The following is a 15807-nucleotide window of genomic DNA, read 5'->3' on the forward strand; positions in this document are numbered from 1 at the left end:
ATGGAGAATCGCAGGAAAAAAAAGCAATACTTGGATAATACGAGAACTTGAACACACAAATGACTGTGCCTGAATGATGGTTTGAGGCAGACAGGACAAACAATATGGTGGCACAGTATACTGAAGGCTAGGATTTTGTTTTATTATTTTTTTTAGTTTGTCTGTCTTTTTCTTTCTGCCTTGTTTGATTTCCTTTTGCTTAGCTGTCCTGTCTGAGTAGAAAGTGCATGTAAAGGCTGCAATAAAGTATGTTTCAGTCCATCACAGTGATGGTTTTATGATGGGGAAGAAAGTCAAAGAGACAGCACTTCTCTTTATTGTTGTTTTATCACCTCCTGCTCTTCCCTACAAATACAGCTTTGGCCATAGCAATTTATGGCTTGTCTGCTGATAAAATTGGTAGTTGACTGTGAAGGTAAATTTTTTATACTTTCCTACAGAGACTTTCAGTTTTTACATCAGTGTTGATACCTCTGCTATGTTGTAAAATACATGCCCACAGTTAATTCTATTTAACCTCAAAAGGGACGTAGAGGTTATTTCCTTTTCAGGAAAGAAAAAATATCAATCAGGTATATATAGATATATACTACCAGTTTATGAAGTATGATTGTGTGTTTAAAGGATGTGGTAATCCATATAACCTACTTAGACCCATTCGCAGGCCTCCACATGACCTTCAGGGAAGTGATGAGCTGGTTCACGTTTCATGTAATCCTATTGTACTGCTTTGTGTCTATGTCCTGAAAGTAATGTTATCCAAATGTGTTCTTGCTATTATACTTCCACGATGACAATGTTTATAATACTTCTTTGATGACATACTGACACATCTGAAATTAGTGTTTTTTCGGCTTATAATACAATAAACCCTCTGAAATGTTTCTCACTGGCATTTTTTTGTTTCAGTCTAGTGCCAAATACATTATTTATGGAGAGACTTTTATTTAGTTACTAATCGTTTTTAATCTGGTTATTGTTTCCGCAATTAATACATGAATCATTTGGTGTGTAAAAATAGTGGAAAAGCCCATAAAAAAAGGCTCAAGCTAACCTTTTAGACTGCAGTTCAAAACATAAAGATATTCAATATCAAATATTCACATTGGAGAAGACAAACAGAATATTTGGCTGAGAGAAATTGATCAACTATCAAAATGATTGAGTAATTGATTACTGGACTCATTTTATTGCATGTAAATACCTTTTACTTGTCAACAAAAAACTATTACCAGGATAGTTTACATACATTACAGATGCAAACGCCATGTTTGTTTGTGTTATGCCAAATTGACACTTAATGATGCCGCTTATCAACCAGGTATATTTGTTGCTTTAGGCATGTCTGCTCTGCTGGAATGTGCAAATGTGTGAGGTGTTTACAAAAAGTGGACTGTACCATTAAATGGAGGGGGAGGGGTGATCACTGTCAGTTTAGCCAACATTTTCCCGGCACACGTATAACATGATACCCAGAGTAAGGCCATTCACGCGGCGTAAAGATCAATCTGAATAAGATCAAGATAATTTAAAGCCAAAATGATCTAAACTCGGGCAGTTTGCGAACACCGAAACGTGGTCTCGTCCACCAGTCTCTGCAGTGGATATGGCGTCACTGAAAAGTGTAGGAGTCGAGAAACTTCACCTATGTAAATAACGTCAATAAGACAAGCTATAGGCAGCAATACACAGAGCGTAGCTATATATATATATATATATTTATCAGCTTATTTTTGTAAGTATGCCCCGGAAAAAGCCATTCAGCAACAAGCAGAAGAAGAAACAGCTACAAGTCAAACGGGAGCGAAAGAGAGGTAACTTAACATTTGTGGTTAGCGGTGCCATGCTAGCGTTAGCAGTTAGCTACGAACCACGAACAGCGTGTCTGTGTAATGTTAGGTTAAGTAATATTATCGAGTATCTTTTATTCAGCCCGTAAATTAAACCCCCGTGTTGCCTGTAAGCTCGTTGTAATAACTAGCATTGTGATATAACTTGCTTTCTAACTTGAGTGTAAATAGTACAAGGCAACAGCAGAGGCGTCTGTGTTTATTACAGAAGCTTTAAAAAGAAAAAAACTGCACGTCTATTTGATTTTTAGCCCCCTAATTATGCAGGGCTGCGTGTTAGTGTGCGGTCACCTACAGAGCTACTTCAAAACAGCACTCAACAGTGGTGACATGTTGGCTCAGAGATTTCCATGTGCTTGTTATATATTGAAGGAGCAGCACAGGACACAGCAGACTTGTGTTTGTGCGACTGTTCAGGTTGTTTATTGCCCCCAGATTTAGAAAAATACGAGTTAATATTCACATTTAAAAAATGTAGGCTCCATACCTTACTTAAGACTCACTAACACACTTAAAAAACTTCTTTAGGTCTTTCTGTGTCTGTCTTGTTCTGTGTTCAATTGTACCATGACTTTAAAAATTATAAATCTTTATGTCAAAGCGTAAAATGTCATCTGTTCAGAGTTAACATTCAACCCAGCAATGTAAACCAAGCAATGGATGTCTCGGCAACATAAGCTCACGTATACACTTATTAAATTGTGAGTATCTGTTATTCTAAGTGTAAACAACCTGTTATTAACCAAGGTGAAGTCATACAGTGGTTAATAACTAACATCAGTGCAGGAGGCCATTTTAGGGTCAATGAAGACTTGTCATCAAGATGTCAGAGCAATTTGATCGGGACTTGGTTGAGGACGACTGATTTGAAGCGTATTAATAAATGTAATAGCTAATACGAGTGGAAAAAGTAGATCTTGGTATTAAGAAAGCTGATTGGTGCGTGATGAATGCCCGTGTTTGACTGTGATCCCTGAACTTTCCCCCTGACTTCTAGGTGACACAGGTTCTGGGCCGAGCAGCCGCAATGCCAGCGTGGAGCGAGGAGAACGACAGTCGGACACCTCAGACAGTGAGACCACTGATATTAGGAGCATAAATCAGCAGCCCTTCAGCAGAGAAGGTAGATATGACCCCAACAGGTGAGTTGTCAGTGTCATTACTAATACTCACTTTTATTAAAAGAATGGTATTTTGAAAGTGTAAAGATTCTGCTGAGACAAATGCACATTGTGCACTGGGTATCTGTTATCTGACATTCAGAAGTATGATGCTTAATTTAGCAAAAAAGTAGCAACTATGATAATTAATTGGAGGCATGTCAGAACATCGATGCTGTATTTTAGTGACTTTGTTTGATTGGAAATTGCTTACAGTATCTTGATTGCTCTAATTTGGCAATAGAAAACACTGTGCTGTGTATAGTCAATGTTCTCCTCTAACATTAACTAAGACATCTGTTTTGTTTAGTGTGTAATTTAAAGTTAAATCTAGACCCAATACTAGGCAATTACCTAAAGCCTGAGCCTTGTTGAAACCCCCCTTTTGTGCTCCTCTACTCAGGTTCCGACTGCACTTTGAAAAAGAGAGTAAAGAAGAAGTGGAAAAGAGGAAGAAGTTGGCCAGGGAGAAGGTGCTGCAGCCCGTCTCAGACAAACTACTTGAGATCAGTATCGATGACATCTACCCCTCAGAGAAAGGTTTGGCTGTTTTTAATGCTTTCCGCATGACGCTCTCGAAATAAGCCAAACAGATGAGCAGAGTAGGTTAATGGAGTGGGTCACGGCTTGACACACTCAAATTTGATTATTCACTGTCAGGTCTTGCTTTCCCACGACGACCGCCCTGGAATTATGAGATGACACGAGAGAACCTGATGAGGAAAGAGGAGAAGTCATACAAAGAATACCTGGATGACCTGCACTCCAGAAACCCACCTGGCTCTCTCAGCCACTTTGAGCATAATCTGGAGGTAAATTACTTAATTGATACACTCTATTTACTTATTCCTATTTAATTTTGTTATAAAATAGAAAAATCAACCATACTACGCCATGAATAATTTGACGCACTTATTTTTTTAGTTTTCACCTTGTGTTCAGCAACTAAACTAACTTCAACAAAGCAAGAAAACTTACAAGCTCATCGGTGGACGTTACTGTAACTTTGGACATGCATTAGCTAATATATATATATATAGTATATTATATATTAGTAATATATTATCCTATATATATATTTAATGCCCCGGTTCAGATTATTTGCCTTTGTCCCAGCAATGAATCCAGCAAGTCAAAATTCACTCCATTCTTTGTATTAAATCACTAGTAATACAGAACAGTTTTTTTTATTCAGCTCTCTTCTCAGTTCTTTTTATTAACCTTCTCTGTTGTACATAGTTTCTTTTGACCCTCTCTGCCCTCAGTCTAAATTGTTTTCTCTTCAGCTGAGGGCAGTAGGTTCAGCTTGCAGCCATAGAATCATTTTTATTATATGATAACCAGGTAAAAACTCACCCTCATGGCACCATTTTTGTGCAAAATGAGGATTTATGAATCCTCTTGAACTTTTTTGACAACAGATAATAGCATGAAATAATCCTGCTTGTTAATGAGTTGCCATGATGTGTCATGAACTGAATATTTCCTTGTGGTAAAGTTGGATCATATAAGGACCCGTAAAAACTTTGACATACCTGTGTGTTGTCCGATGTTTTCCACTGGAGTCAAAGTACCATCATATTTTACATGCTTTTTACAGATTTTGCTCAGGCTGTGAAAGTGGTAATACTAAAACTCTGCAGATAATTTAATTTCAAAGCGTGGGCTGATCTCAGGAGGCACATCACAGCAGAAGCAGTGCTTGAGCAGCTGGTGCTGTGATAAGTGACTCTCAGTAATCTAGAGATGATCACTTTTTAAGTGGAGTTAAGGATCCAAGTGATGGGGAAAAAAAACATGTATGAATAAGCTGCAACAGAAATTGTGAAGTCAAAGACATTATTTTGTTTACAACACCAAACTTCTCATTACTTCCCACTCCTTTTTTCTTTCTTTCCTGTAGACATGGAGGCAACTATGGAGAGTGTTGGAGATGTCAGATGTCATCCTGCTCATTGTGGACATCAGGCACCCGGTAGGTGATCTTGTTAGCAGAAGTCTGCAGGATGCATCAGACCACTAGATGGAGACACAGTCAACATCCAGATGAATATCTGACTTGGTGTTCATTATTTATGTTTGTTTACCTGACACAATTTCAAAGTTATCATGTTTTTGTTTGTAAGATTTGGCCACCTAGAAGAACTGTCCTTATTATATGAGACATTATTTTAATACTGAAAGGACAGTTTTTTATATTAAACATTTGTTTTCTTTCACAAGCGTCTCATTAAATCTTACACATATCGTTGTTTTGTTGGTAAACTCAGGGAAAATGGTTGCATTCAAAGCCTAACTGTGTTCAAGATGTGTCTGTCATTTGATTCCAAGTTAAAATTAAACCCAGTTCTTTGGTTCTAATTATAAGACATCAGCTCCTGACATACTTATTCTTCTTTTAACAGCCAGATATACTTCATGTGAAGTGAATTCCCTTCCTCTATTTAGAGTTTCCAGTATTAATTTGAAATTAAAAGCAGTATCAAGTCATCATGTTCCTATAATAAGGATATTATCTACGGTTTACATCTTTAATAGCCCATAATTGCTATTTTATCAAGGGGTATCCTCATGTAAACCCACCCAGGTGCTGCAGTTCCCTCCAGCCCTGTACCACTACATCACAGGAGATCTCCAGAAGCATGTGGTCCTGGTGTTGAACAAAGCTGACCTGTGTCCTCCCCCACTGGTGATCGCCTGGAAACACTACATGACCTCTCAGTTCCCCGACCTGCATATAGTCTGCTTCACCTCCCACCCTGGACAGCCCTACAGCACAGGTGAGGAGAGAGAGAGTAGGGGGAGGGTAGAAGGAGGAGAAGGAGGAGGTGGAGGGAGAAACTAATGGGATAAGAAAGGACTGTGCAGTGACACACATACAAAATGACATCAGACACATACATATGAAATTTAAAATAACCTGCCACTCACTGAGTGAATTTATATAAGTGCAGTGTCACCAGAATAACTTGACTGGCTCTTGTTGCAATAATAATAAGAATCTGTCTGTCTGTTCGTTTGTCTGCCTGCTGGCTTGTAGTGCTCCAGAAGAAGAGGGTGAGGAAGCATGCTGGCTGGAGTCACGCAGGAGGTCCTATAGATATCCTGAAGGCCTGTCAGGATATCACAGCAGGGAGAGGTGGGTGTTTGCCACTCTTTTTTTTTTTTCTTTTCATACATAATAAAGCCACGATAACACAGGCATCTGGCAGTTGTCCACTCTGTGAATTTGTGTCTTTGCACATTTGTGTTTTGATCCTCAAAGTGTTCCCTCTTGTTTTCAAAGTTGACCTATCCAGCTGGGAGCAGAAGATTCAGAGAGATGCTGTTTCTGAGCGACAGGATGGGGAGCAACCAGATGAAGGAGCAGAGTCGGTGCTCGTAGAGCATCAAAGTGACAGAGCTATGGAGATGAGCAGCCCATCCCAGGAGCTCTACAAAGATGGGGTTCTCACACTGGGCTGCATAGGTATACAGATGAGTTTTCTCAGAGATATGGATCCCTGTAGCCGTATTCAGTGGAAGTTTCTTAGAATTATTACAAAACAAAATCTTACTGAGGTAACTCACTGGAATCTTTCAATATTTTCTAAAGATCTCATCTGTTTTTTGGTTTTGTTCTACTTGACGAAGATAACTGAATCAATACAATAAACACTTTTCTGTCCAATCCACTGGACAAAAGATTTGCCAAGAGTTATAGCGCTAAGTTGATCCGGAGATTCGATATTATTTCACCTTAATGTGATTAGGAAAGAAAACAAGGTCCACCCTATCCCTTACTGGACATGCCTCTCTTGATAATACACTCGAATAGGATATGAAAAACGTGTCCATAAAGTAAATCACACTCTGTCTTCCAGTCTAAAATACAGTAGTAAAAAGCTTCAGTGTCAAAATCAATAAAGAATGCATGAACCACATCACTGAACAACTTCATGCTAGCATTACCAAACCTTATTAGGAACATCATTTGTACAAGTTAAAGACTGATCTTAAACCCATCTTATTTTTCCTCAGGCTTTCCAAATGTTGGTAAGTCATCTGTTATAAACAGCCTGGTGGGGAAGAAGGTGGTGAGCGTGTCTCGAACCCCAGGCCACACCAAATACTTCCAGACCTACTACCTCACCCAGACGGTCAAACTCTGCGACTGCCCCGGACTGGTTTTTCCCTCCCGTGTCGATAGACAGTTACAGGTACAAGCTCCCTTGAGAGCAGATGTGACTTTGAGTTTACTTGCCTGTTTAAGCTCAATGGAAACTTAATTGTCTGGAACAGCACACTCACACACCTCTGGTAAAATGGATTATTGATTTTATACATCCCCACTTCACTCCTTCAAAGCCTCTTGATGAATTCCAGGGTTGTTTGGTGTGATGGTTTTTAAACTTTTAAAATGATTTTGAACTTCTCTTTGATTTATCTCACTGATCTTTTTCTTTTTCCCTTTCATCTTTGCCTTTGTTTTATTTTCTCTAGATTTTGGCAGGCATCTACCCAGTGTCTCAGCTGCAGGAGCCCTACAGCTCAGTTGGTTATCTGTGCGAAAGAACCTCTTTCCTCTCTGTACTGAAGCTCAAACATCCCAGTTTGCTGGACAACAAACCCCACCAAGAAAACAAGGGATCTGAAGAGCTCAGCTGGACTGCCTGGGATGTGTGCGAGTGTAAGCTAATTCTCAGTGATAGTAATTAAGTAATTCGTTGTATCTTCTAAGAGTTTTATTATCATAGACGGCCAATCCACTTAATAGAACCATCATCCAATTAAATTATCAAAATCTGTACTATTTGAAAGTAAAAAGCCAGTCCACACTTTGAGCCAAAGATGTGTAAGAGAGGCGTTATTCTTCTTTTATCTTTTTTCTTACTGTTAACAAATCTCTTTGAAAAACGTAGTGCTTTCCTGACTTCCTTGCCCTTTCTGTGTCACCTAAGCCCATCTTTTACCAATGCTCATTGTAAAGAAGAACATGCATTGATGTTTTGGACAACAGTGTAGGCCTATCGGGGGCTGAGCTACCTTGGACAATATATTGCTTTACGGTTTATTCTTTTCATGAGTTTTGTGGGCTATAAGAAAAAAAAGTATATCACCAGACTTATACTGTCAATAAGAGCTGCCATTCAAATGTTCCCTTTCTTTCTATCTCTTTTTAGCATGGGCAGATAGGAGAGGCTATAAGACTGCCAAAGCAGCTCGCAACGATGTTTACCGTGCAGCTAACAGTCTCCTGCGGTTGGCAATTGATGGCAGATTGTGCCTCTGCTTAAGACCACCTGGCTACAGCTGCCTGAGAGGTAAAAGAGACACTTCCATGACTCATCATTTCAGCTTCAAGTGTATTTGAAAAGTTATAACGGCAGGTGGGTAGAATTAATTAATTTTTGGGGGGATTATTTATGCTCTACAGAGCACTGGGAAAATCACCCAGACTTGCCGGAGATTATAGCTCTTCAAGGAAGGACGACAGAAGAAGAAGGATCAGGAGAGAGAGACGATGACGAGGACGGAGAGTCCAGCACCGAGCCAGAGGAAGAGAGAGACCGAGACGCAGACGATGATGAGGATGGAGATGATGAAGATGAGGGGTTAGGACATCCAAGAAGGAGGGACGATAAGCCATCTGGCTTCACTGTCAACATGTACAATGTCCTTCGGGAAAATGAGTGCGAGTGATGATTGAGGGAAAGCCGAGCAGGAAGACATTAGTTGTTCCTCTTCCCCCGACTTTTCCCTGTTTACCCCAGTGCACCTTTCATTCCTTTCTTTCCTAAATCTGCATTCCTTCTCATTTATTCTTGCGCCTCAACTCCTCATTTCACTACACGATCTCTTCTAATTCATTGACCCAGTTTCCTTCTCCCTATAATATACAGAGCATATTCATGTATTACATGCTGTGCCTCTGCTCTGCTTGTTCATCCTCAAAGCTTATTCTTTAGTGTTGCTTCTAAGAATGAGTTTGGTTTGGTTTGATTTAATCTTGTTTTTGTTTTGCACGTAGTTCTCAGAAACAATTGAACAAAGAAACTTCCCTCAGCCTGGTATAATCAACCAACTGGTTTTCAATCTCTTTATTGATAAGTGACTTCACAGCTGTGATGCCAAAGTTCAGAAAAGTATGATAAAACAAATCAGAAGCACTGTCGATATGATGTCATTCACTGGAGCATCCATTTGGCTCTCAGAGCAGCTGGAGATTTAAGAACACGACTCTAAATCTTCTTCATAGACCATAGTTTGTCACAACTTTGGTTAAAGGGTTTGGGATGGGATATGGGAGATATGAGACCATAAAAGTGAAGTGGATAAAACCAACATTTTTACACACACACAACTTTGCTGTTACCAGTATTACGGCTGTGTTAGAGGTTCATTTATCTGAACTGGGTTTTGATTATATTGTATCTGAGAGGGATATTTGATTTGGTGTGGTTCCAAAAAATTGGGATGGGGGGAGGGAAGGGTAGTTGAATCCTCTATTGCTGCACAAGGCCGTTTCAGGAATTTAACATGTAGTGTTTTAACTACTACAAAAATTATCCTTAGATGCTGATGGAGATCTACAGTATTTAGTTTTTTGGCTACACTCATTCAGCAAGTTAATATAATAGTGTCAGTACAGTGGGTTTGATTCAACAGATCAGGAATAGTTCCACAATGTGGGAAGTACGTTTATTGGCTCCATTCCCGAGAGTCAGGTGAGAAGAGAGCTGCCACTCTTGTATCTGTCTGGTAAATATGAATTTGGAGCCAGGAGACGTTTAGCTTAACTTAGACTGGAAACAGGAGGAAGTATATAGCCTATATCTGTACAAAGGCAACACAGTAGAATTTAGTGGCATCTAGCAGTGAAGTTCTAGATCGCAACCAACTGAATACTGCTCACTTTTCAACAGATCCTCCTAAATGTTACACACTGGACCTTTTTTAAAGGTGCCGTTAGGCAGATTTTGTTGTATTTGGACAGAACCAAGCTAGCTGTTTCCCCATGTTTCCTGTCTTCGTACTGAGCTCAGATAACCAACTGCTTTATGTAGGCTCATACTTAGCGTACAGACACGAGAGTGGTATCAGTCTCTGAACAAGTGTATTTACCAAATGTCAAACTATATCTTTAACCACACAGAAAGAGAGACTATCTTGGCTTCCGTCTGTCTATCATTATAAATAACATTACACACTCCATCTTTGCTCTGTTGTTGGTTTTATAGACTATAATTTCAACACAGCGCTCAATTTCATGGTTAGATCTTGTAATGCTGTTAAGACACCTGCTGCAGACAATTCTCCTTCTCTGTTCATCAAACATGTGATCAAATCTTCTGATGACATTAGAACAATAGACACTTTTGCTGTTTGACGGGTCTCTCTTTCTCTGTGATGTGCGATGGCCCCCGCTCCAATCCTGAGTGCTGTATTATTGTGTGCTGTTGTCTTACCTCATTCATGTGTTCATTGAGGGATCTCTACAGCACAGTGCTGTGTTACTGTGTAATACATCACACTGCAGTCACATGCAGTCATTTCTACCAACACTACTATGCTGTTAGACACACAACAGACTTTGAGTTGTGTTAATGTGGTATTTTTTTTTTTTTTTTGGAAATATTAAAACTGACAGCATCTGGAGAGTGTAGTGTGAAGGCTTGAGGTGTGTTCAGGCTATTGGCTGCATTCCTCATTTCATTCCTAGTATGCCTAATGATGACTGGACTGCTTTCTGCAATAAAAGAAAATAATCCTCTCAACTTAACTGTCTGTTTTTGTATTTTATTTATAGACAACGTGTGTAAGATAATGCATGCAGGTTATCCAAACCCTCAATTACTTATTGTTTTATTAAAAAAGACAAACACATGAACCATGCCAACTCATTTCAAATGCACATAATTAAAGTGAGTGCAGATTATGTGTGAACTTTTACTTTAAATATTTGGACGTAATTGTAATGAAGATTTGTGATCAAAGTGGACAGCTTGGACATGTTTGGATGGGCCTTGTCAGACATTAATTACACTTCTTATACTGCCTGAATGCCAAATAGACACAGAGTTATACATTTATTCTCATGGAGATGTTTGTGCTTTATGGTTATAGTTGTCTTGTAATTAGTCATGGGACTTCCTTTTATGAGTACCAGAGACAGATAATTACTGCAATGAGATGTACTGATACTAACGATCAGCAGCGCCATATTCAGATCTAATCAAAATCCTCCCTAACTATTAAATTGGTACATTTCCAGATGGACGATATTTGAAGCAGAAAGCACCAAAGGAAGTAAAACGTTAACCACAAAATCATTAAGGAAGATCTCAAGTTATTAAAAAGCTTGAGCTCTCATTGTATAATTATTTTAAAATGTTGCTGTTTAATTACACGTAAAACTAATGCTGGAGACACTATATTAGTATCTCTGGGATGACCAGTTCCCATTTGTCCAATGCATTATGGGATATACTCCAGCCTAACCTGTGTGGGAAGTATAGCAAATGGATGGATGCATGGTCCAATATTAAAATATACGAGCTCCTGCCAGTGTAAATAACATCGAAGGCTCAAAGAAACACACATTTTATTATAAGCAGTGCTTGAATGTGATTTATTTGCTCTCTTAGGAGGCGTCTGATCCCCTCAAGAGCGAGGAAGAGCATCAACAGTCTCTTGAAAAGATGCTGCAGCAGTGGGATATGTTGTGAGCCTCCTTTTATTATAATGGAGTTTGTTTATCAAGGCACTTCCAATTTTCATTTTAAATCCACTGTTTATCTTATATGACTACATTTAATAAAACAGGATATGCATGGCAGGAAGAGAGTGGCTCTATCAATAAAACATAACCCCAAGCATTGTCCGCTGCTCCGTTGCTTTTATTAACTGAGGAGCATATGAAATAAATAATCACCTCTCCCAGCTTCTAATAAAATTGTTTCTATAGTAATGTGTTAAAATTTTGAAATATATCCCAGAGATTTATGTCTCATTTGAGTGCTGTATGTCACCATCATTATAGGATGACTGTATTGATAGCGTTAGTCAAATTATTCACACTCTTGACGCCTATCCAGTCCTCTTGTCAGAGTAAATCTGGCTGCAGCTATTATCTCATTATGTTTATTGTGACCCATTGGGCACCGTTCATAGGCGAGCTGAGACGGCATGATGATAATCACCACTGAGGACCGCCATAATCATTATTTACGGGATGGAAGTGGGTGGAAATCCCCTCATCTTTCGTAATTTGGATTCATTGCCAACTTGTATGGTACTCAGAGAAGCTATTTGCTGACTAGATCAACTCTGAGGGTGGAAGAGAGGAATCATCTGGAATTGTTTCCGATTTGCAGACGGAGCCATGAGCTGCTTAATTTCCCCAGCTAGAGCTCTAACTATGTTGTGGCCCTCAAACCTGTATGGCAGTAATTACAGCCAGACAAAGGCCCCAGATTTACTGGAGCATGACACCATAAATTTCAAAACCGTTAATTAAATTCTGCTGTGTTAAATGTCTTTGCTGCCAGCATCGGTCACGCCTGTAATGCCCATGTGGTTTGAATTTGATCTTTTCTATTCTTTTATTTTTTTCTACTTGGAAAGCTTTCTCATGACGCCATCAGGTTGTTGTGGGGGACTCTTGCCCACTTCCTCCCCCCTCTCTCTTATTTGCCCTATTCCTGCTCCCTATGTGACCCCCACTAACATGTGGGTGAGACCAGGGAGTAATGAATTGGTTTCATATGAGAGCCGGAGCATAAGCAGAGCAGAGAAATTCATTAGTCTTATTTTATTTGCTCCCTTGGGCACTACACACACACACACACACACACACACACACACACACACACACACACTGACAGGTGAGACATACATACAGGTGAGACAGAGTGAGCTGGAAGTTGTAAAAAGCTATGACGGAGAACAAAAAAGTGTGTTTCATTAAAAAACTAAAACTAAAATCAAATGTCCCAGCTGACTTTATAGAAACAACCAAACTGCAATTAAGTTTCATTATAAATTACAGTTTTATATCTCAGCTGGCAGGTACACCTCTGTGGTCACTAGAGGGCTATCAAAGCCAGCATTAGTGAGTCTATGCTGCAGTTAATAGTCAGGTGCACCATGCTGATTGTTCACAAGCTTCTCATTTGTGGGGTTATTATAGTACGTATGTGCAGGAATGTGTTACGTGATATTACAACCATGTTCATTTTTATCACCTTTAGAAAAAGGTGGGTGACAAATTATTATGAGGGTCAGTAGTGAAAGTATTCAGATCTATTTCTCAATTACTCAATACAATCTAAAACTACACCATTACAAGCAAAACTCATCTGTTGGTTTTGTTTTTGTTTTTTTGTGAAATAAAATAATAATAATCATTTAATCTGAGTTTAGAGTTGAAAACAACTCCTAGACGTCTGAAACATGAAACAAGTGGCTTCAACTGAGCACTATATTTAACTTATTGTGTAAAATCTTACTCTAATAATAAAACAAATCCACCAGTAAAAACATGTAGTGGTTTTAAAAGTACAATATTTCCAAGATGTACTGCCGTTGAAGTATAAAGTGACAAAAAATGGAAGCACAAGTACTTTAAAATTGTACTTTACAATAAAGGCACTTTCCACCACTGATGGGTTGATTTCTGTCACGCACACAGATCACAGATCAGTCTGAATATAGTCACTTACAAGCAGCTTTCATACCTGCAGTTAGCAAAGCTGTTGTTTAAGGTTGAACTAGAAATCCCTATTTTGCTTTGTTAGCAGAGTCACACACTTTCTCATTCATATACAGAGACCACACACACACACACATTGATTTACAGCTCGGGCAGTTGTCCCTCCAGTCAGCCTCCTGGTGCTTCAGCAGCGCTGTGGGGGGTGACAAGGCCTCGGCCCTGAAGATTAGATATTCTCATTTGCTTCTTCTTATGTTAACCATCATCTGAAATGGTGGAAATTAACTAAGAACACAACTACAGTTTTTAGTTACTTCAGCACACTGAGATATCCATTACATTTTTCTTTCTCTTTTACAACTTTGCAACTCCATTAATCATCTCACGACACCTTATTTTTCTTGTGAACCTTTCAGGGGCCTGACACCCAGGCTGGGAACCACTGAATTAATAATAAGTAGTTGCTAGCTTCACTTCAACCAGCTACAACAGTAAAATGCTGCTTATGTATTTTTACATTGTCTAATAAAGTAAAATATGATGATTTATCACTTACAGGGGCCATTGTTTCTGCAAGACCAGTATTTAATACTTTTTTTTTGCTGATAATACTTCTGTACTGTACTTATACCTTCACTTGTAATGGAGTAGTTTTAGATTATTGGTACTTTGGTACTATTCTTCCACCACTGATATTGTGTGATGAGAGGTTTTTTGGAAGTGTTTGATGGCAAAGTGCTGGTGTTATCTGGTTTTAAGGTCCCTTCAGGTCAAGTCTTTCTTTATCAGGCCAATCTTATAGACAGTAGAAATAGATATGTACTGGGTAATACAAACACACTGTCAGAGAAGAACTCACCCAGGTGAACACCACACCCATATTTTGTTATAATGGCCCTGAAAACTGAGCACAATGAGAAAAAAACAGACTGTTAGCATCTTTTTTCTTCAGGCGATGAACACTGTCCCAGCAGTATGTCATCGTGAGGTAAACGCAGAAACAATATCTTTCCACAGTGAGCATTCAACACAATGTGTTCAGAGCAGCTTTCCCATATTCCTCCTGCAGAGGGTCACAATATGGCAGCTGGGTTTGTTTGTTCAGAGGAATTGTAGCTTGAGTGTGGAAAGGGCTTTGAGCTCTCCGAAGCACAAAGCACAAAGCACTGTCGATGCAAACTTAGTGTTTAATACTTCAGTTTTAATAAAAATAGTAGTGGCTTTATGTGTTTTAATTGTTACAATTGGTGTGTGTGCATGTTTTTATAAATATGCGTCGGTTTTAGCGCTCTTGTGTGTGTTTCTCTGCTTGGTGGTGCATGAATGAGACCTCTTTAGTCACTGCCTTGTGTGTTTGTCTATGACCCTGTTTGTGAGTTGGAGCCCATGTGTCAATAGGTATTTTTAGCACCACCTCTCACTGCATTGCAATGGCACTGATTCGCACCCTTCTGAGTCGCCCCCGCCACCCTCCTCACCCACCCGGCCTGTCCTCAGCGCCTTCCAATCCACCACAACATTCACTCTCACTGGAAGGAGCCAGCAACAGTCTGCCTGAAGGTTTTACAAAATGGAGGTGAGTTTGTGATTAAGGAGTGGCGATGGGAATCAGATCAGACATGGGTTACCATGGCGATAAAGTCTTCAGGCAAGGCCTTGAAAATTGCTCCATAACATTAGCTGAGTTTTGTTTCTCCCTTGAGCTTTGGCCAATTTGAATATTAATTAAAATAATTAAAGGATAGCTATAATTATATGTCTTTACACACACCCACCCACACACACACACACACAGACTCTGGGAACATGACATGACTGTTTGAGGTAGCGATCAGCCAAGTTAAACTACTGTTTGAGCTAAAGACGAGGGGTGTGGAAAGGCTAAACATGTAATTGGTAAAGACAGAAGGCTGGAGGGCCAGACAAAGAAGATCAGAGCACATCCGATGCTGGTTACAGTGAACAATTCCCAAAGCTCTATTGTTAGCAAGGCAGGGAGATTGGAGAAGAAAGGGAGGCCATTCATTCAGCGCCTGGCTCAGACAGGTGAAGAGAGGAGGGAGGGAAGGGGTGAGGAAAAGGGAAGTAAAATCCTAGAGGAGCT

At 39.5% G+C, this 15807-nt stretch overlaps 1 protein-coding gene across 1 annotated transcript; it reads left to right on the plus strand.

Annotated features, from left to right (window-relative positions):
- The first annotated feature begins 1506 nt into the window (after positions 1–1506).
- On the plus strand, positions 1507–10772 carry gnl1 (guanine nucleotide binding protein-like 1). The gene is made up of 12 exons (XM_035672613.1): positions 1507–1814; positions 2848–2992; positions 3414–3550; positions 3671–3822; positions 4914–4985; positions 5598–5790; positions 6051–6149; positions 6297–6479; positions 7031–7209; positions 7493–7679; positions 8173–8313; positions 8427–10772. The coding sequence occupies exons 1-12, from the start codon at positions 1742–1744 to the stop codon at positions 8690–8692; spliced, it is 1827 nt and encodes a 608-aa protein (XP_035528506.1). The 5' UTR covers positions 1507–1741; the 3' UTR covers positions 8693–10772.
- The last annotated feature ends 5035 nt before the right edge of the window (positions 10773–15807 follow it).

The sequence above is a fragment of the Morone saxatilis genome, unplaced genomic scaffold (genome assembly GCF_004916995.1).
Source record: "Morone saxatilis isolate NCDOM2014 unplaced genomic scaffold, NCSU_SB_2.0 Contig24, whole genome shotgun sequence".
Lineage (NCBI taxonomy): Eukaryota > Metazoa > Chordata > Actinopteri > Moronidae > Morone > Morone saxatilis.